We start from the raw sequence: 21,461 nt of genomic DNA on the forward strand, positions 1-21,461 counted from the left end.
CAGTTTCTCAGTTACACAACAAACTATGAGAGTAGTGTGATGTTGCTTAGAACCCTGTTGAGACAATTAGAGTCAGAACAGCACATTGTACACAATACAGACAAACTGCCAATCAGCTCCTCAGTGTGCTGTGACTGTCAGACCAAAGCTGTAGACAATGAGGCAATGCATGCTCCTTTGTAAGAGAGGGAAGACCACACAGTGAGTCCAGCTATGATGAACACCAGAGCTGTAGTGATAGAAACAAGTTGAACACACCCATGTCAGAAGAAATAAACTATGGCTTAATTAAACACTCTTAACAGGAAATGTTTCAAATTGATGGTACATGATATTTTTTTATGGATTCATTGTTGAAATGCATTGCTTATCAATCATTAGAAGGCCTTGTCAGTCTCTTGCATTAATCACTGTTACAGATCAAAACTACTGATGCGACTCTAGATATCATCTTCCCCATCGGGTACCCTGAGAATGCCTATGGGTTATGCTGATGAGCTGAACGCACAGGACTAAAACAAGGCACTCACTCAACACAGCTTCTAGCAGCCAAATGCATTTCCGTCCCAAATGTGAAATTATTTGCTGTCTGCCAAAACGGCCCACTCTCTCCCTGTGAGTCAAGGTGCTGACGCCGTAGCTGTGAGACAGAAGAAAGTGGCTGCCTAGCTGGGCTGGCCTGAAAGGGCACTGGGCTCTGGAGAGGAGAGAGAGGGAGAGAAAGAGAGAGAGAGGGCTGGAGCCTGGTATCGCTGGGTCAGCAGCAAGCTGCAAAGGATCTCACTAGAGGACAGCACTATTTCAGTGGTGATCTTTAGACAGGATGGTCGTCTCCAGAAGACAGACAGCCATGTAAACATCCTGACAGCTGCCCTGCATCAGGAGCCTGACGACGAGGAATCTATTGACCTTGATCTGCTCGGGAAGCATTGGCTTGTCCTTAGCTAAATAAGATCAACTGTGTAGTTCAACAACAATATCATTGTTTTGGTTAATTTGTTGTTGTATTTACATCCAAGCTCCCTGCTCCCCCAGCTCTTGGTGTCATCTGTAGTCCAGGGAGTCTGGCTTTAAAGCCACTGGCCCACCGCCATCATGGCATAGGCTACTTACAATGGGATGATTTTCAAACTATACAGTACCATCACCTCTACCAGTCTGATAAACAATGTCATCTTGAATATAGAGAGAACAACATTCATAAAAATGAATCAAATCCAAATGTCCTCTATGTCCAGCAGCTCTCCTGCTCTGCCATATTTAGCAGTGATGTTTCATTAATGCGGATCGATGAGCAGCTTGATCAGCAGTTCTCAGCGTTCCACTGTCATTGACCTTTGGCTCCTATGGGCTGCTGTGGTAGACCCTGCCAACACAGAGCACTCCCAGCGTGCTTGAGGGGGGGGGGGGGGGCAATGCCATCAGGAACCCACAGAGCCAGCTGCTAATTCTCCTAATGTACACTCAGTAGCCAGGTTTCCATTGACCCAGGTTTATTCGCCAAAAGCAATGTTGTAATGGAAACGGCATATATAGGATACATTTTCTAAAGATCGACAATATTTGTATATGTTCGAATTTTTGTGCTGTCTAACTTTCTTTATTGCAACAAATAATGATTGAAATGGTGTTTTCAAATAAATGATGAATTGACTAATTTAATTATTACCTACAGTTTGCTAAATCTTGCATTTTACCAGAGAGAAGTAGGCTGGCTACACTGAGAAAAGTACCAGAGAAAAGAATAACTGAATTGCTTCAACTTGCTTTTCTGGTTGGCTGGATATAAGTTTCACCATCCAATTATTTCAGATCTACAGGAGTGCAAGATTCCCCATGGCACGGACCGTGGCGATACATTGGCACATGACAATAATTAGAATATGGCAAATTCTTGCATTCTATCCATGCTGAGTTTTGCGGGCTACCTGAAACATGAAAGAGATAGGTGGGAGGGCATGCAGGCTGTCTGCAATTTATTAATGCACAATTTTTGTATTCGACATTCTAGGTTTTTGCGGAAAAGTTAAAACAATGTAGGTGTGACGTCATTACGTCCAGCTGTTTGTATCGACATAAGAGTTAAATGGAAACGCACCATAGCAGGCAATTGTCACATTTATTTTCTATGCAAACGTTCTAAATGTCGACAACAACAAAATCACTGGACATGATGGAAATATAGCTATGGTCACGTTGGCCCGGTCACTCACTCACACACACACACACACACACACACACACACACACACACACACACACACAGTGCTTCAACAGCACATATGGGCCCCATGTGTAAAAGACTACCGTGGCATTTGTTCACCTACAGTAGAAATTATGAAGTGTAAACATGAGTGAAATATAGTCCTAGTATTAGAGGGGTTAACAGAGTGACAGTAGACCATGAGTCTGGTCCACCACACTTGAACCAAAAAAACACAGGCATGTCACAACAAGATAACCATTATTCACTGGGAACAAACAGTTATTACGGGGTAATGACAGCCAGGTGTTTTTCTATGGGCGTCAGGTAGCCTAGCGGTTAGAGTATTGGGCCAGTAACCGAAATGTCGCTGGTTCGAAAACCCCAGCCGACAAGGTGAGGAAAAAAATAAAAAATATGGCGATGTACCCTTGAGCGAGGCACTTAACCTTCATTTGCCGCAGGGGCATCGTATAACACATTTCACTGCACCCATCCGGTGTATGTGACAACATAACATGTATTGTTGTTTGTGTGTTTTTTTCTCCATTTTTTTTTTTCCATTAAGACTGTCAATTTGAGTCCTCTGGACTTGCGATAAACATCTTTAAAAGAACTGCAGTAGGATGATAATCAGAGTGCAAACTACAATCCTACTGTACACTTTGTAATGCTCATCCACCTACAGTCAAATAACAAATACGCAGTCGAGTAGTGGTACATGGAGAAGTGGGTACATTCACATTTCTTTATTATAAAAAAAATTAACAGCCCACTCGGCGAAATAAAATTCTATGAGAAATTGTGACATTTAGAATAACCTAAAATAATGGCAATGTGAAATACATTCACCATGATATCCAGCATGTAACAATAGGCCTAGCCCTTATGGCTGATATGTTAGGGTACGGGATCAGATAAGCACAGAGGTCAGAAAAGGAACAGATGATTTCTGTGGTAGTGCGTTGCATGAGAACGTATACCCTCCGCTGTTTCCCAACCCTGGTCCTCGAGTACCCCCAACAGCACATATTTTTATTGTAATCCTGGACAATGGTTGGGAAACACTGCACTACACCACTGTGCACATGTGGTGAAATCAGATGATTATAAAAATGCATATGAAACTAGGCTTGGGTGGTATACCGTAAATACCATATACAGGGGAATTTGGAAATCGCCACGGGACGGCTTGTCAATATTTTGCTACTTTTTAAGTAAATACCTGCAGTCAACTTGTGCAAAATGTTCGGAGATAAAGCAGACCACATTCTTCATTTCACCCGTCACATTATTTTGCATTATGAATCTTACCGTAGCTCCCCAGAACAGTTGAACCAGTCACGTGTTTGTTTGTAAATGGCACAACGGGAGAAAGCAGGAGCAGGTGAGTCTAGCTATGTATTGACAGAGGTCTTGTTTTATATTGAAAGTCAACAGTGTTTTTTTGCTTCAATCAGGGACGTGCAACTATAGTTTTCCTTCACAGAAAATAGCTTCATTGTCATCAGACGACAACAGAAGTGCAACACTATTTGGTTGGCAGCCAAATGAGCTTCCAATTAAAAATCAAGGTATTTTTTGCAAAAGAAATATGCATGGCCATCATATTTCTAACGTTTATTATAGAAAGAATGTAAATCAGCTACATTTACTAATGTTTTGCCCAAAGTTAATCTTGCATTTCACCAGAGAGAAGTAGGCTGGCTACACCGAGAACAGTAGCAGAGAAAAGAAGCTACACATCAGTCAGAACGCAGTCTTTTGATAGAAGGCTCATTCGTGAATTCTAATCCAAGTGCAACTGAAGCACAAAATGTGTTTGATGCTGAGCAGAAATTACAATAAGAAGCATTTCAGATTTGCGTTTCCAAAATGCAGCAAGATATTTCTTATGCATTTGTTCTTTTTTCCTGCGTGAAAACAAAGAATTCTGCGTTAGGGCGACCCCTAAGTTTAACATGTTAGTTATCCAAGTAAGTGGTTGAATTAATAAGGTCACAGGGCATTATATTGTGTTAGTTTTCTGCCATGGTTGAGAAGTCAAAGCCCTTTGGATGAGTTATATGTACAGCTGCCACTGCAGCTTGATTTCCTTGCATTTTTTCTCCTCTTAGGGGAGGAGCAGACGGGCCCAGAACTATCTTCTTTGAGCAGAGCAGGCATGCCTGTTGCCCTAGCAACTCCAAGACTCCACACAAACACAGTGTTTACACAGTACTGTCCTTTCTTCAGACAAGCGTGCCTCAAAAATGTGTTCATTAAGCATAATGTCTCCCGGTCAAATTTGCTTGTAAATGTCCAAATGAACAAAACATGACATTTGGTAGCTCCTACCGATATATGTATAACTTTATATGCTGGACTGCTGGTCTTTGCAATTAGTTTATTTTCATTTGCGCTCTTAAGATTATTTAGTTAGCAGCCTCTATGGAAATTTGCTATTACATGTGCTAATTTTGTTAGCATTCTGGTAATAGACACCCAATGGGCTTTAAAAAAAAAAAATTGTGCCCCCTTGTGTATTAAACCGGTAATACTGTAAATCCAAGTGTGAGAGAAGGAAGTTATGTGGATATGAAAATCTGGATACCGCCCAACCCTACTACACCATAAAAACCTAAATGACAGAGTGAAAAGAAGGAAGCCTGTATAGAATAAAAACATATTCCAAAACATGCGTCCTATTTGCAATAAGGCACTAGAGTAAAACTGCAAAAAAATTGGGAAAATAAATTAACTTTATGTCCTTACCACAAAGCAATATGTTTGGGGTAAATCCAACAACACATCATTGAGTAACACCACTATTCATATTTTCAAGCATGGTGGTGGCTGCATTGTTATGGGTATACTTGTCATCGGCAAAAACTAGGGAGTTTAATTAAGATAAATGGAACAGAGCTAAGCACATGCAAAATCCTAGAAGAAAACCTGGTTCAGACTGCTTTCCAACAGACACTGGGAGACAAATTCACTGTAGGCTATTTGGCATCACATGCACTTACAGTACAAGTACCAGACCAAGTCCATATTATGGAAAGAACAGCCTCAAATAAGCAAAGAGAAACAACAGTCCGTTACTTTAAGAAATGGAGGTCAGTTAATGCAGAACATTTCAAGAACTTTTAAAATGTCTTCAAGTGCAGTTGCAAAAACCATCAAGCGCTATGATGAAACTGACTCATGAGGACAGCCACAGGAAACGAAGACTCAGAGTTACCTCTGCTGCAGCCTCAACATCAACTGTTCAGAAGAGACTGCGTGAATTAGGCCTTTATGGTCAAATTGCTGCAAAGAAACCACTACAAAAGGACACCAATAAGAAGAAGAGACTTGCTTGGGCCAAGAAATGGACATTAGACCAGTGGAAATCTGTCCTTTGGTCTGATGAGTCCAAATTTCAGATTTTTGGTTCCAATCACAGTGTCTTTGTGAGAAGCAGAGTAGGTGAACGGACAATCTCTGCATGTGTGGTTCCCACCGTTAAGAATGGAGGAGGAGGTGTGATGGTGTGGGGGTGCTTTGCTGGTGACACTCAGTGATTTATTTAGATTTCAAGGCACACTTAACCAGCATGGCAACCACAGCATTCTGCAGCAATATGCCATCCCATCTGGTTTGCGCTTAGTGTGACTATCATTTGTTTTTCAACAGGACAACGACCCAAAACACACCTCCAGGCTGTGTAAGGGCTATTTGATCACAAAGAAGAGTGCTGCTCCAGTGAAAAGCTATGATTCAGTTGTTCCATCAGTGTCTCATATGAGACTAAGCCACATACGCCATACTCAAAAACTAGTGGGATGTGGACAGTACATATTAAACCCCCCCCAAAAAATGTATTTTTTCTCACTGTCTAAGTCTAATAATGTCTTGCTCCTTTAACCTGACACCCAACAAACAACCACACTTAATAAATAAGATAAACCACCAATTCTCCACACCCAAGCCTTTCATTGCCACAGAATCAAAGGGATGGTTCATAGTACCCATGGTTAGTCATTGCAAAACCCATCCACCATGCTAGAAATACTTATGGAAGAAGAAGAAAGAATAACATACGGTATATCTGCCTTGAGTTCCTTAAAAAAACAGCAGAGGATGAGGCAAGCCCTATGGAGGCTGCTGTGCTGGACCATATAGACATCAGTGAGCAGGAGAGATCTATTTCAGTGGTAAACAGAGAACACAAATACAGGGTCAAGAGCCACAGCAGTACAGTATAGCACAGGGTGTGTTGCAGTTTCCTGCTCCCACACACTCATCATCATGCATTAATATGGTTCAACAATCACACTCTCTGATGACTCCAAAACCCTCACTTCCCCAACAGTCCCAACCCCTTACTTCCCAACCCTCCGACTAAACATTTCCTGGGGAATTCCATCCAGGAATGTTATGTTGGTGATGGAGCAACTGCAACAGCTGGGACGAAAACCACTTTCTAGTGGATGGCAGAAACGCATAGGTCAAATCTCACACACAGTAAACAGCAGCTTGTCCTCTTCACTGGCACTAGACCAAGAACAACTGCCTGTTTTTAATTAACCATTGTCATTATGACCTGTGTTGCATTATTGTAATGCTTTTTTTTTGCATATCAACAGATTGTATAGTCTCCCATCGACGTCTTAGCACATTAGTCTTATCCCACATATTTCACCTCAAACTCACATTTGTTAAGTGTTGGTCCCATGTTTCATGTTTCATGAGCTGAAATAAAAGATCACAGAAATGTTCCATACCTACAAGAAGCTTATTTCTCTCAAATGTTGTATACAAATGTGTTTACATCCCTGTTAGTGAGCAGTTCTCCTTTGCCAAGTTAATCCATTCACCTGGCAGGTGGCATATCAAGAAGCGTATTAAACAGCATGATCATTACACAGCTGCACCTTGAGCTGGGGACAATAAAAGGTCACTCTAAAATGTGCCGTTTTGTCACACAACACAATGCCACAGATACCTAAAGTTGAGGAAACGTACAATTGTCATGCCAACTGCAGGAATGTCCACCAGAGCTTTTGCCAGAGAATATAATGTTCATTTCTCTACCCTAAGCCACCTCCAACATTGTTTTAGAAAATTTGGCAGTACGTCCAACTGGCCTCACAACCACAGACCACGTGTAACCATGCCAGCCCAGCACCTCCACATCCAGCTTCTTTACCTGCGGGATCGTCTGAGACCAGCCATCCGGACAGCTGATGAAACTGTGGGTTTGCACAAGCAAAGAATATCTGTACAACATTTCTGAAACTGTCTCAGGGAAGCTCCTCACCAGGGTCTTGACCTGATGGCAGTTTGGCCATCAGTGGGCAAATGATAAACTTCAATGGCAACTGGCACGCTGGAGAAGTGTACTCTTCACGGATGAATCTCGGTTTCAACTGTACCGGGCAGATGGCAGACAGCATATATGGTGTCGTGTGGGCAAGCGGAGTGCCCCATGGTAGCGGTGGGGTTATGGTATGGGCAGGCATTAGCTACGGACAACCAACACAATTGCATTTTATCTATGACAATTTGAAGGCACAGAGATACCGTGATGGGATCCTGAGGCCCATTGACGTGCCATTCATCCGCCACCATCACCTCATGTTTCAGAATGATAATGCACAGCCCCATGTCGCATGGAGCTGTACACAATTCCTGAAAGCTTAAAATGTCCCAGTTCTTCCATGGACTGCATACACACCAGACATGTCACACATTGACCATGTTTGCGATGTTCGTATAAGACAGTGTGTTCCAGTTCCCACCAATATCCAGCAATTTCACACAACCATTGAAGAGGAGTGGGACCACATTCAGCCTGATCAGCTCTATACGAAGGAGATGTGTCGCGCTGCATGCGGCAAATGGTGGTCACACCAGATACTGACTGGTTTTCTGATCCACGCCCTTACCTTTTTATTTTAAGGTATAAGTGACAAACACATGCATATCTGCATTCCCAGTCATGTGAAATCCATAGAATAGGGCCTCATTTATTTATTTCAATATGTGAATTGTAACTCAGTAAAATCTTTGAAATTGTTGCATGTTGCGTTTAGATTTCTGTTCAGTGTAATTGGACTTATTTAAGCCTTTGATCATGAGTGATGAAGAGAGTAGCACAGTTCATTAGACTGTCAGTAGCACCTGTTTATCTAAAACACATGCCACAAAATGCCTTCATTTGCCAAAAATGAAAAAAATATATTTATCTAGCATGGGCCACTGGTAATTGGAGTGTGCCGTCTCCCAGTGACATTTTTGCAGAGTTCCATATGGGATCTCAAATACTAGTAATTCCCCAGAACACAATAAAATTGAATAATTTATACAGGGAGGGCACTTTTGAATGAATTAGAGTGTGTTATAACAGAGATCTTAACAACTTCCCATAATCAAGAGTCATTTTCATAATGGCCTCTTAAATGGATGGCTTGTGATCAGAAAAAGGCAATGTCCAAACTATTAAAAAGAAAGCTGAAGTTTATGTACTCCAGCTAGATGAGGATACAGTTGGGGATAAGACAACAAGAGGTAAACTGATAGTAATTACTGTATGACCTGATACCAGCTTTCAATGTGTATTGACAGCACTCAATGCATGTTGAATATAATCTGACAGAGACAGGATTAGTTCACTTGTCTATTGTCTACACCAGGTGGTCTACTACTGTAGGTAGGCCTATATATTGTATTGTGATTGCTATTGGCTAGATCAGCAACTGATAGAATATAGGTTATAATGAGACCCATGGACATGACTACTCTGTTGGGATCTGGAAATGTGCTGTGTGCCTCAGACAGTTAAGAGTGGTACAGTGCTACTGATATTGTAACCTCTGGATCAATAGCTGCACAATTCCCCTTTGTTTTCCATGAGGTAATGTTCGATTAATTGAATAGGATTTCATCAGTTGTCATTGGCAAGTGCATGCTGCATCTGAGCTTGACATTTGTGATAATGTGAGCTAAATATAACTGTGTACAAGACAGACTGATGGATCACAGATGCTCTGTACTGTAGAATCATTGGGAGGTCCCACTATCTCTGAACATGGACTGGCCAAGAGTTAGCGCTGGAACGGTTCAGTGTGGATGCATAACTAGGGATGGGCATGAGAAATTGAGTATTCAAATGGATGTCAAAGCTCGATCTTTAACTAGCGATCAAATCATTTTCAAATACTGTATAACTATTTAGTGTAATGTGTTTTGTGGCTGCCCAAACAGGCAAGTGAAATGTTGTTTTGAAGACAATGTTAATTTGCTTTGACTCTAGTGTTCCATTTGTACATGTGCATTTGCGGGGCACAACAAAAAAAGAAACCAAGCCAAGCATGACACGTTCTTCTCCCTAATTTCCTTTACCCACCATGTCTCTTTCACTCTATTGCGTTCTGACCGCTCCCTCCACACACACACGTGCTGAGTGCGCACACAAGCTCCCGCTAGGCCTACAGTAATAAATCCCTAGAAAAACGTATCCAACAGATGGGATACACAAGCAACATTCTTTGACAATTGACGACAGTTTTATCACAAATTCAACATGGACTGGTTGATTGAAGTAGGAAAATGTGTTCCAACAATGAGCTGCAGTTTTGGAATAATTGTGTCCCTTCTATTTTCCGCTTAAGCTACTTTGCTAACTGTTACTGCTATTTAGAATTGGTTAGCATAGGCTATAACCCACTAAACATAGACAGCTTCCACACTGAAAACAGACACAGAGCGTATTTTCATCAGAATCATTAAGCATATGCCTACTAACCACAATCAATTACCAAGCAGTGTTGAATGTGGAATTGTTCATCCATTTAGAAAATTCCAAACAGGAAAAATAAACTAAATAAAACATCTGTATATTGAAAAGAAGAAAGATTTAGGTTTGAACCCTGAAAAACGTTGTCTTTCAACTCGCCAAATTGAGCCCTGTTTCAAATTATCACTCTTTGAGAATAACTGTTCCAGGCATGAGATGTGCATCAATTTGCACTGGCAACTCTTTTTCATTTGGAAAAATATATGGTTCTATTTTATTTTGTTACATTACATGTTTTTTGGGGTTTTTTTTACTATAAAATAGCATCTTGTCTGCTAAATTAACAAAACAAGGCTATGCCATTGCACAGCCATAGGCCATTGCAAAGCCATAGGCTTCTACAAGCAAGCGTCACTGCCGAGGTTACTGCCTTTTTGAAGATTGTGTTCTACGATATAATATAAGCAGTTGATGTTAAGGTTTCAATAAATTAATCTTACATGGCACTTGCTTTTATTTTTATTGGGTACACGAAAATGGTTTTCTCCTACAGACAGTGAGTAATGTGGCCGTGGCTTGCCTTGTAAATCAGGCAGACAGGCATCGAGGCATTCAGTTACTGTTCAATTGAATGTTAGAATGAGCAAAACAAGTGACCTTAGCAACTTTGAGCATGATATGATCCTCAGTGCCATGCGCGCCGGTTCCAGTATCTCAGAAACAGCAACCCTCCTGGGATTTTCACGCACGACAGTGTCTAGGGTTTACTAAGAATGGTGTGACAAACAAAAAACAGCCAGCCAGCGGCAGTCCTGTGGGCGAAAACAGTTCATTGATGAGAGGTCAAAGGAGAATGTCAAGAATCGTGTAAGCTAACAGACGGCCACAAACAGGCAAATAACGGCGCAGTACAACAGCGGTGTGCAGAACAGCTTCTCGGAAATCTCAACCTGTCTGTCCTTGTCACGGATGGGCTATTGCAGCAGACGACCACACCAGGTTCCAGTCCTATCAGCTATGAACAAGAAGAAGCAGCTCCAGTCGGCACATGATCACCAACACTGGACAATTGAGGAGTAGAAAAAAAACATTGCCTCGTCCGATTAATCCCGGTTCATGTTGAGTTATGCTGATGGCAGAGTCAGGATTTGGTGTACGTAGCATGAGTCCATGGCCCCATCCTGCCTGGTGTCAACGGTACAGGCTGTTGCCGGTGGTGTAATGGTGTGAGGAATGTTTTTCTGGCACACATTAGGTCCCTTGATACCAATTGAGCAATGTTTCCATGCCACGAAGAATTCAGGCTGTTCTTGAGGCAAAGGGGAATCCGACCCGGTACTAGATGGGTGTACCTAATAAACTGTCAACCGAGTGTAGACAAATGCGCACAGATTTTTTCCCAGTGCGGGCCTTCGAAAAAATGTATTATTTGTTTTATTCAAGTACTCGAACAGTCAAAAGCTGTCAAATGCCCATCCCTATGCATAACACCTGAACACTCTAGACATACCCTTTCCTTCAATATCATATTCTTCAAAGAGTATATGACATTCAGATATCATTACTCTATGCAAAGTCCTAGTGTATTTTAAGTGTGATTATGGCACACATCAGTTTAGTGGCTAGGGTGAAATTAAAACACACTCATCAACTGACCCATCCAGCACAATCCCTTTGCAAAAAGATGTGAACAATTCTTCAACCCTTTCCAGCAGCCTACAGTCTCAAGTGTATCTTTCTTGGCACATCATGTCAATGTGATCTTCAGAGAGCCCTTCCTCTAGCCACCAATAGTGACTGACATACATTATAGAGGACTTGTGTTCCAGCTCCTCCAGTGGCAATGCAGAGATGGACAGCTGACTCATGGGAGTAGGAAGGCACACTGCCAACTGACATGGGGAGTGGGCAGGCAAAGAATCTGCATGGAATGTCTATGTGATTGATAAGGCCAAAAATGTTGTACTTTAGACATTTTAGTAATTAAACCCCCATCCCCTAGCCCTGAGGCACTTACGTAGCTCTGAATGGGCTGGATAGCTTTAAGCAATATGTTAAAAACTTGACATTACACATAAGCATTCCTTTCAGATCTACAGGAGTGCCTGGGGGGTAAGGGTTAAGGGTCAATTTGGAATTCAGCTTGTCAGACTGGTGGGAAACCTGTCACATGAATGGTCCACATATAGCTAACAAGGAAGCTTACTGTGGAGCAGAATGCCCTTAGGCATATCAACTATGTAGCAGTTTGACAAAAGCTGAGCACAAGATATCACACTTATAGGCTACCAAGATATTTCCTTTATTTTGTGTCCATGTTGTGCCTCTATTATCAATTTCACATCTTGATATATGAAGCATGCTAATATGGGTATTCGTACTAGTCCAAATGGTTTGATCTACAGAAATGTAAATAGGATCCCTGATTGGTTAATGTGGACCTATTATTTATGACTATCCTGGAATGCACCTTTGGACACTATGGTTTAAAATCTCTTAATCTGTAGCCTTCTGATACCAAATATGGGCGCAACTCGGGTCTGGAAATACACGAACAAGAAGGCAGGAGTAGCAGTAATCGCAACCTGTCTTCTGCTTCTGACATGGACACAGCATCAGCATCATAGGCTACTGATGTAAACTGCTAAATTTATGCTATGAGTGGGAGGCTCGTTGTTTATAGTCATCCTGCAATCCAACTACATGTAGGCTGCAGGAAAACACTCAACCTTGATACAAAACAATTAATCAGGTTCTTATTTTAACCACTATGGACACGATTTATTGGGTTACAGCCTAATATCATAATCTGATTTAGTTTTGTCTTGATGTAAACTAGTAGTCGAGCAGCCTAGTGGTGTATTGGGTTACAGTAATTATATTACCGGTTAGTTTTGATAACATGGCATTGATAGGTTTCACACATAAACTACCATTAAGATATGGCGGCAAATTCACACTAGCGATGACAGCACTGACTATGGAAGCTTCAAAGTAGCCTACAGAAAACCAAAACGTTAGCAACACCAATACGGGATTGTCTCTTAAATTCGCACATCCTTCCGATAACAGCACTGGAGACTGGACTTAATGTTTTTCCATTAGCACGAGGCTCAGGAAACTAGTCCAAATTTACTCAGGATTGCCACTTACGTTTAATGAAGTTGTATGATTGTCACATTAAATAGCCTACATGTTTGCAGTGTCAGGTGCAATTATATCAACAATCATCAATGATGCAATTATGGGCAAACGTCACATGAAATTGCAACATACCCTAGTCAAAAATAAAACTGGTTAAATATTGAATTTATGCGACACCCATAAAGATAAATTAAAAGTCAGTTCCGAGTCTGAATCAGAACGACTGAACATTGGTTTTCATTATGTGTAATGCATTAGAGCGCTCGAATCAAATACCGTAATGACATAGGCTACCATACAGCCCAGTTGGCCAGTATACATACCAACCTAAAACGTCAGTGTTAAAATACGTTAGAACGATAAAAGAACGTTAAATCCTACCTGAAATCTGTCACTCGTTAGTGCGTTCGAGCTGAATTGGATGTACACACGCACACTGTGCAGCAGCAGTCCTGCCTCCACCGTATCAAGCCCCTCCTACTTCTGTGCGCAGAAAAGAGGAAGCGCGTCACACACTCGCGCTCCATACATTTGGATCCAGCCTCTCTTTACCATAAAGTAGGTTGACAATTGTAGCAGTACGTATGAACACCGAAGCACTTGGCGCATCTTCAGCAGCACTACTTATACAGTAATGTAATGCGTGTGTGTGTGCGTGTGAGGGATGGATGGAGGGAGAATGAGTAGGTGAGAAAGAGAGAGGGGGGATTATGTGCATGCATGATGCATGTGTGTCCTCTCAAATGGATGGAATTTGAAACATAATGAATTTGAAACATAATGAAAACACACTCCCTGGTAATGGGCTAATGTAGCGTTGGTTGGAGTCATTTAGCATTCTATTAGTAAATATGTGTTCATTAGCTTAGGCATACATGAAGCACAAAACGTAATTTGATTTATTTAGAGAAACCATTGCTCATATCATATTATTTAAATGTCTGCTGTAATGAATCTGACATGGAAATGGTAAAGCAACTTATGATTGCACTCCATTTTGTAAACTCTGGCCCACTCTACAATAGACCTACAATATGTTTAGACAGTTGCCCAAAACTCCAGCAGGTAACTACAATAAACACTTTGCAGTGTGTTGTGCTATAGCTTACCTGTATAGTAATGTTGTAACAGGAATTGTATTGTATGAGCCTTGTTATTATGTAAAACAATAGGGGGTCCAGGGTAGCCAAGGAAGATGTAGGAACGCAGGCTTACAACATCTTCAATTGCATAGGGGCCTAATGGTTTATTTACTGTGACAGAGTCCAGAGGGGTAAACTACAAAGCAGGATCAAGGACTTAGCCAGCTACCTTGGCAAAATATTCTGAAATAACATGATAAGCTTGAAATAAGATAAGCTTCAAATTGTCATGGTCTAATTGACTCAACAACCATCCACGCAGACAGTGTGGTGAAGAAGGCACAATAGCACCTCTTCAACCTCAGGAGGCTGAAGAAATTTGGCTTGGCCCCCCTTGCCACAGCCTGTTCACCGCTCTACCATCTATAAGGCGTAGACAGTACAGGTGCATCAAAGCTGGGACAGAGAGACTGAAAAACAGCTTCTATCTCCAGGCCATGACTGTTAAACAGTCATCACTAGCAGGCCTCCGCCCAGTGCCCTGCCCTGAACTTTATTCACAGTTACTAGCCGGTTACCAACTGGTACTCAACCCTGCACCTTAGAGACTGTTGCCCTATGTACATCGTCATTGAATACTGGTCATTTTAATAATGTTTACCTACTGTTTTACCCCTTCACATGTACTGTATGTACTGTATTCTAGTCAAGGCCTATCCTATATAACTACTTCTGTACACACCTTTTCTATTCATATACTGCCCATAATGTCTATACACACCATAATATACACTGAGCGTACAAAACATTATCAACATTAGTTGTATAAACATTTTAAGATACTTAAACAGCGCAATACAAATGGCACAGCTCACAGCTGTGAGCTACATTAGGCCTATAGCCCCACTCTGTTACAGAAACTATAGCAGACTGCCACACAAAAGGGAAACTGCATATCCCTTCCTTGGGCAATGCCGTCCGATCAAATAACATGGGTACATTTTCTTCAACCTCACAACAGGTAAGTAGGCTAGCCTATAATGATAAACCCTTTATAATAAACTTATTAACGCACACCCAATAATAAACATAATTTAATATTAGGCGAAGTGACGTTCTCCAATGACGTCACACCAATCAATAACAGTGAGCACCTGTGGTTAGGACGCCCTTTGGCAGTGCGCGTTGGGATGAATAGCTGTTCCGATCCAGAAGTAACCAGGAGTTTGAAATGTTCTTCAGACAGAGTTAAAGGGAAAATCCACTCAAAAACTACCTTTTGGTATTTTATTTATTAGTCCACTGTTGATAAAGTCCCAAAACGTTTTGCATGCCAGACGTCAACTTTTCAAGATATTGGGCTTTCAAGAAGCAAAGTGTCACCGGCCGCATCCCCATATCATGATGATGTGGCTGGTGACAGGATGATGTAGCTGGTGGCCTAATATATCTGTTTGTAAGTCAATTTCTGTTTTGTGCAAGGGCTTTTGCCCGCTTTAGTCAATTCTTGTAGAGTGGAGTGTCTCCAATTGGTTTTTAGCCTTCCCTGCTTTCTCTTTCCTTGTGGGTTGTAGTAGTCCAGTTACTGTATGTCCATTGTGTTTTTCATGAGTATGTGTCTATTTTAAATGGCCATTATATCCTCCGTACATAACGTAGGCAGTTGTCGATGAAGACTTGTAGTTTATTGATTAGGGGTTGTGTGGTTGTTCAGGGTTCGCGTCACATTTGTGTTGAGGATGTGGATCTTCGTGTTAGTGGAGAGCTGTGATGAGGCCTGGTTACAGAACACCCCATATTGGCCCCTTCTATGTGACGCATTGCAGCGTCCCTTCAGGATATGAAAGAACAGTATCCCTGATATCGTAGTACTTCCTCAGGTAGGCCAGGTAGAGGTTTCCACCATTCTACATAGGGCTCACACAGATCAGATCTCACACAGATCAGATCTGTGTGAGACAAATTTAAGACAAATGTATATTTTCTACCTAGCTAGATGCTGCCATCTGTTGGCTGCAGTGAATGAACACGCAGACAGCCTGGTGACTGAAAGCCTGTTACATACTCTGAAGGGGGAATACATTATCCTACAGAATGTGACCTCCTGTTTGGAATGAAAGGGCATAGTATTACTTTTAGATGGAAAACAGGTTATGTTTTGAGGTGACCCTCAAACACATGTACATCATTACATGGCAGCACCGGATGATTATTGCTGCCAGATCCAGCTCACTGGGGCAAGGGTCACATACATTTGGTTAAGTTAATAAGACAACTGGTATCACACTTCCGTTTCTGAGGCAAAAAACCCTCATTCACCTTAGTTTAGCTAAAAATATAACATTTAAGTGAATTATGAATCGTATTAGTTAAAAAAATATATATATCGAATAGGATGAGACGATGAAAAGTATAGTCTTTGAAACCCAAAAGCAAATCTGAATAGATCATAAGGGATGTTGACTTGATTTGATCTTGAAGCACTCTGCCCTTTTTCTCCACTGTCTGAAATCCGTGTAAAAGGTGCAGCTGACGAAACCACAATAAGTTTGGACCTTTAAAAACCACGTTTCTAAGAACTTTACATTTTATCTCTTGAGATAGCATTAGGTATGATCCCACCATCTGTCTAATGGTGTGGTTGCACAGAGTTACTAAGCTACTCCACTTGAACTTTGGCCATTAGAGAACTGAACTTTTTCTAACGAAACCCAGAGAGGAAAGTCAAAGGGAATATCCAAGCTGTACTGTAGCTTTATACTGTATACTAATCAACCTACACAATGTAAATTTACCATTTAACACCATGCCTTTTGAGGTGTGACATGGTTTTAATAAGAATTGAATGATCCGTGATCTCTATGGGTAAAGTATTGGAGGTGTCCATGCTGCTCCACTGGCTCTCATCTTCTTTTACTGTCCAAAATAGAATAGTTTTTATGGCAGAAAAGCTGATCCTTCTCCTACCACAAGAGGGTACCTCTGGCATGAATTAAGACAGGTTGCATTGTGTAGACCTGTTAGACTTCTGTTTTAATTTCAAAGTGTCTCAAATAATGTGAGAACGTGATCTGTTTTGTCTTCAAAGTAGCATTGTGTTTTGGAGTTGCTCAACAAGTCCAGTTATAACTGTTGTAATCTTCATGTCAATATCACAGTCATTATACTGGGCTCCTGAGTGGCGCAGCGGTCTAAGCCACTGCATCTCAGTGCAAGGTTCAAATCCAGGCTGTATCACATCTGGCTGTGATTGGGAGTCCCATAGGGCGGTGCAAAATTTGCCCAGCGTCGTCCAGGTTTGGCCGGAGTAGGCTGTTATTGTAATTAAGCATTTGTTCTTAATTAACTGACTTGCCTAGTTAAATAAAGGTTACATTTAATTTAAAAAAATACAAATACATGGGCTACAGTAAGGTTGTGACCTGTATAGAAAATACTTATAGCAGGTATTGAGTATTCATGTGATTTGAAATGATAGTGTGTTGCATTCAAAATCGCTAAGAGGATGACAAACAAACCTGTCGGATATTGTGATTTCAGTGTGTGGCTTTGCAACATCTATACACTTAGGCTATTTTTACAGTGACTCAGTTCTTTAGTATTGATATGAAAGGGACACATGTATGTGGATTTAACAAATATTCTCAGCAACATAAATAGACAAAGATTCACTTGACTTAATGACTAGGTATTGACGTCAATAATAAATCAAGCAAATATTAAAGTGTCTTAAGCAAGCAATAGTTTCTTCCTGTAATTAATTGATGTAGAGACGTTTGACTCCTATTCTATTCAACAAAATTCACCAAAAGGCCTCAGCCATAATCTTATAATTTCACTTTATTTGTGTGAACAACCCAAAGTTACATTTCCTCGCTCATCTGCATAAATGGAAATCAAACAAACAATTAACATGTATTCCTTTGGTCAAATACACGTGTTCAATTTGAAAGTAGTTCAGTTGGCCTTTCCCCCTACTGTTGTGGCTTGGGTGTCTCCATGGGAACGGGTGACCAAAGAGAGAGGGAGGTTCTTGTCCGAGCACTGAAGGGTGTGTGGAAGTCATCCTGGTCTCCTCCCCATCACCCAGCCATATTTAAACAGCCTGCAGCTCTCTGCCAGTCGCTTACAGAGGAGCTGGTCTTAACAAGAGAGAGCCTGAGCCTGCTACTTATAGAGAGCCTCAGCTATTGCTTATAAGACCTTTACTATTACAATAAATATCTATCTCACAAACCTGTCTGTAAGGACACAGTGTTGGATTTGATCACATCTCATTCACAAAAGGTAAGCTTAACTTCAATATTTACCTTTTCTCAATGCTTTTAATATAAAGTTGGATTTGTGTTTATAAAAAGTATTTAACTTGTTTTCTTTAAAAAAAAAATTGATTTGATTGCCTGTGATTTGGGTCCATTTCTGTTATCTAATGAGGATTTCCTTTTCCTTTTGCACTTTCCAAGCCCTGTCGAAGAACTAATGTGGGTGGTGGAGAAGATCCGTGTGTCCGCGGAGAGACCCAACCTGCCTCTTCCCTCAACGGAATATAGCTTCAGGATCGGAGACATGTTTGGAGAGAAAGTTGACAAACACAAGAAACTTTCCCTGTGTCCTAACGTCATCACCCCAGACACTATCCCAGAGTTCTGCATCCCTCCTAAGATCCCACCCTTACAGGAGGCGAAGGGTAAAGAGCAGAGCCGCCAGGCCCCCATCATCAGAGTGTCCCTGTTTGAGCGGGAAAGGGGGATCCCTAAGAAAGAGGCCCCAGCACAAGAGCTCATCAGTCCACACATCATCCAGGTGGAGAGTGTGGACGAGGGCCCCTATGACTGTAATGATGAGGAGACCACCAACGCAGACCCTCAGAGCCAGGCAGCCCTCTCCCTGCCCCACATGGCCAAAGCCCAGACCTGCTACGGCTTCTGTACCCTGCTGGAGAGCCCCCACACCAGGAGGAAGGAGTCCCTGTTCCACAATGACCCTGGGTCCTGTGGCACACCGCTGCTGCTCCCCAGGAGCAGGTCCAACACCGTCTTGTCATCCTCCCCTTCCTCCTTCAGTCTCCACACCCTGACCTCCAGACTGTCCCCCAGAGGTTATACCCTCAACAGACAGGGCACACTGGACAGCGACACCACCTCGTCAGCTGAGTCATCCCCTTTCAGCTCCCCAATGCTGAGCAGGTCCCCACCTAAGTCTTCCCTCTTCAAAACACTGAGTCATGAAAGGCTTCTCTCCAGAAACATCAGAAAGACTGTGGTGTCCAGAAACAACTCCCTGTCGACAGACGAGGGCAGCTCCACGGACAATAGCCCCAACGTCATAAGGAGGGCGTCAGAGGGGCTGGTAGAGGGCCTTCCACCAAGCTTTGGTCTGGCTCCTCCTACCATCTTCCCCACAGACTTGGTTCTGCACAGGGAAAGGGTGATGAGGGAGAGTTTGATCCCAATAGGGAAGGATGGCCTCCTGCGTCTCTCTGCAGAGTACTGTCCTGATAACCAGAGGCTGCGGGTGCGGCTCATCAGTGCTGAGGGGCTATATACTCGTTCGGTGGACCCCAAGAGTATAAACTGCAGTTTCAGCCTCTCCCTGGTGCCTGGAAAGGTCCAAAAGCAGCGTAGCACAGTCATCAGGAAGTGTCATAACCCCATCTTCAATGAGGACTTTTTCTTTGATGCTATCTCAGACCTCGGCCAACGCTCCCTGAGATTTAAAGTTGTCAATAAAATGTCCACTATGAAAAGAGACTATATTCTGGGGGATGTTGAACTTCCACTAACAAGCATTATCACTTTATAAGTTAAATAATTTGTATTAATTATTGACTTGAATTGTATTTATTTTAATTTTATTCTGTGAGTAGAGATTTCATTAAACCCTTTAAAAATATCTGTTTCCTTATATTTATTTTATCTAAAAGGGCAGTCTTGGAGTACATCTGTTGCAAGCAATAATGCATTTCATATGGATTTCACATTTCAACTGAATATTGAAAGTCCAATATCATCCTTTTACCAGAGCTCATATCACATCGTTCACAATATCTTGTAGACCTATAAAATTTTTTTGCATTCCGGCAATAATCCCTCTAGGTTCCTCTTACTATTCATCCTCATTCAGAAACATGGGTGACGATCTATTTTTAGTGAACCTCTTTGTCAGCAGGGGAAGGTGTAAACATGACCATCATGTGCTAATGTGAGAGACTCGGTTTCTCTTTTTTTCCCCTAAGCCTGTAGTTTCTTACTGACCTTTGCATGGATTAGAATATCAGTGGTAACCAGGAACCTTGCTGGGCAGTGCTAATGACCAGTTCTGAAAACGCATATCCACTTACCTTGTACAAACCCTATTTATCGGAAATCTATGAGTTAATCAGAAAATGAAAAACAGAAAATAGCACCATCTTTTAATTGAGATGCTGCCCCCTTTTATTATTAATGTATTCTGGGATAACACGACTCTGTGAAAGCTGTAATTTTCCAGGGCACAAGCATATTGATCTTAAGTTACACTGGTCTGGAGCACATGCCATTACGATGTGCACTACCACAGCCCTCTGCCGTCTAGGCATTCAAGCAGTAGGAAAACCTGGAATGATGTTGAGTGTTTAGCACCCCCATACACTTTTTCTGCTTCCCATGCTAATTTCTCTTATGACCGTGGGTGATCGTGGGTCCGATTCCCGCTGGGTCCATCCATACGGATATTGTATACCCATATGAGTAAATTTATTTGGATAACGAAAAGCTAGCTGACATGGGCGAGTTGATCCGGACATTTCTGACAAGTTATAAATAACGCACTAAGGTCTGCAGTGACTAACATGACAAGAATAAAACTATTGATGCACTACCCAATTTCAAAATTGCACCCTGTAAATAAGGTATTTCTGTTTTTTATTGTAATACATTTGCAAACATTTCTAAAGGTGGGGATTCAGTCCGGCTTTCAACATACTCCTGAAAGTTAAACTATTACAACTTTCAGGAGTATTTTGAAAGCCGGACTGAATCCCCACCCTTAGAAAGTTTTGCAAATGTATTACAAATAAAAAACAGAAATACCTTATTTACATATTAAGATCCTATGCTAAAATAATCAAAATTGAGCTCAGGTGCATCCTGTTTCCATTGATCATCCTTGAGATGTTTCTACAACTTGATTGGAGTCCACCTGTATTAAATTAAATTGATCGGACATGATTTGGAAAGGCACACACCTGTCTATATAAGGTCCCACAGTTGACAGTGCATATCAGAGCAAAA

The 21,461-nt window shown here is 41.6% G+C and overlaps 2 protein-coding genes across 2 annotated transcripts in view; one reads left to right on the forward strand and one right to left on the reverse strand.

Annotated features, from left to right (window-relative positions):
* The window catches only part of LOC106573504 (talin-2), a 140,904-nt gene extending 127,281 nt beyond the window's left edge, over window positions 1-13,623 (reverse strand). Inside the window, 1 exon segment of the mRNA XM_045697137.1 lies at window positions 13,490-13,623. The gene's annotated coding sequence lies outside the window, so the exon portion shown is untranslated.
* A 4,693-nt stretch (window positions 13,624-18,316) lies between these two features.
* LOC106573529 (C2 calcium-dependent domain-containing protein 4C) lies at window positions 18,317-20,082 on the forward strand. The gene is made up of 2 exons (XM_014148655.2): window positions 18,317-18,477; window positions 18,654-20,082. The coding sequence occupies exon 2, from the start codon at window positions 18,670-18,672 to the stop codon at window positions 19,990-19,992; it is 1,323 nt and encodes a 440-aa protein (XP_014004130.1). The 5' UTR covers window positions 18,317-18,477; window positions 18,654-18,669; the 3' UTR covers window positions 19,993-20,082.
* The last annotated feature ends 1,379 nt before the right edge of the window (window positions 20,083-21,461 follow it).

Source organism: Salmo salar, chromosome ssa16 (genome assembly GCF_905237065.1).
Source record: "Salmo salar chromosome ssa16, Ssal_v3.1, whole genome shotgun sequence".
Taxonomy (NCBI): Eukaryota; Metazoa; Chordata; class Actinopteri; order Salmoniformes; family Salmonidae; genus Salmo; species Salmo salar.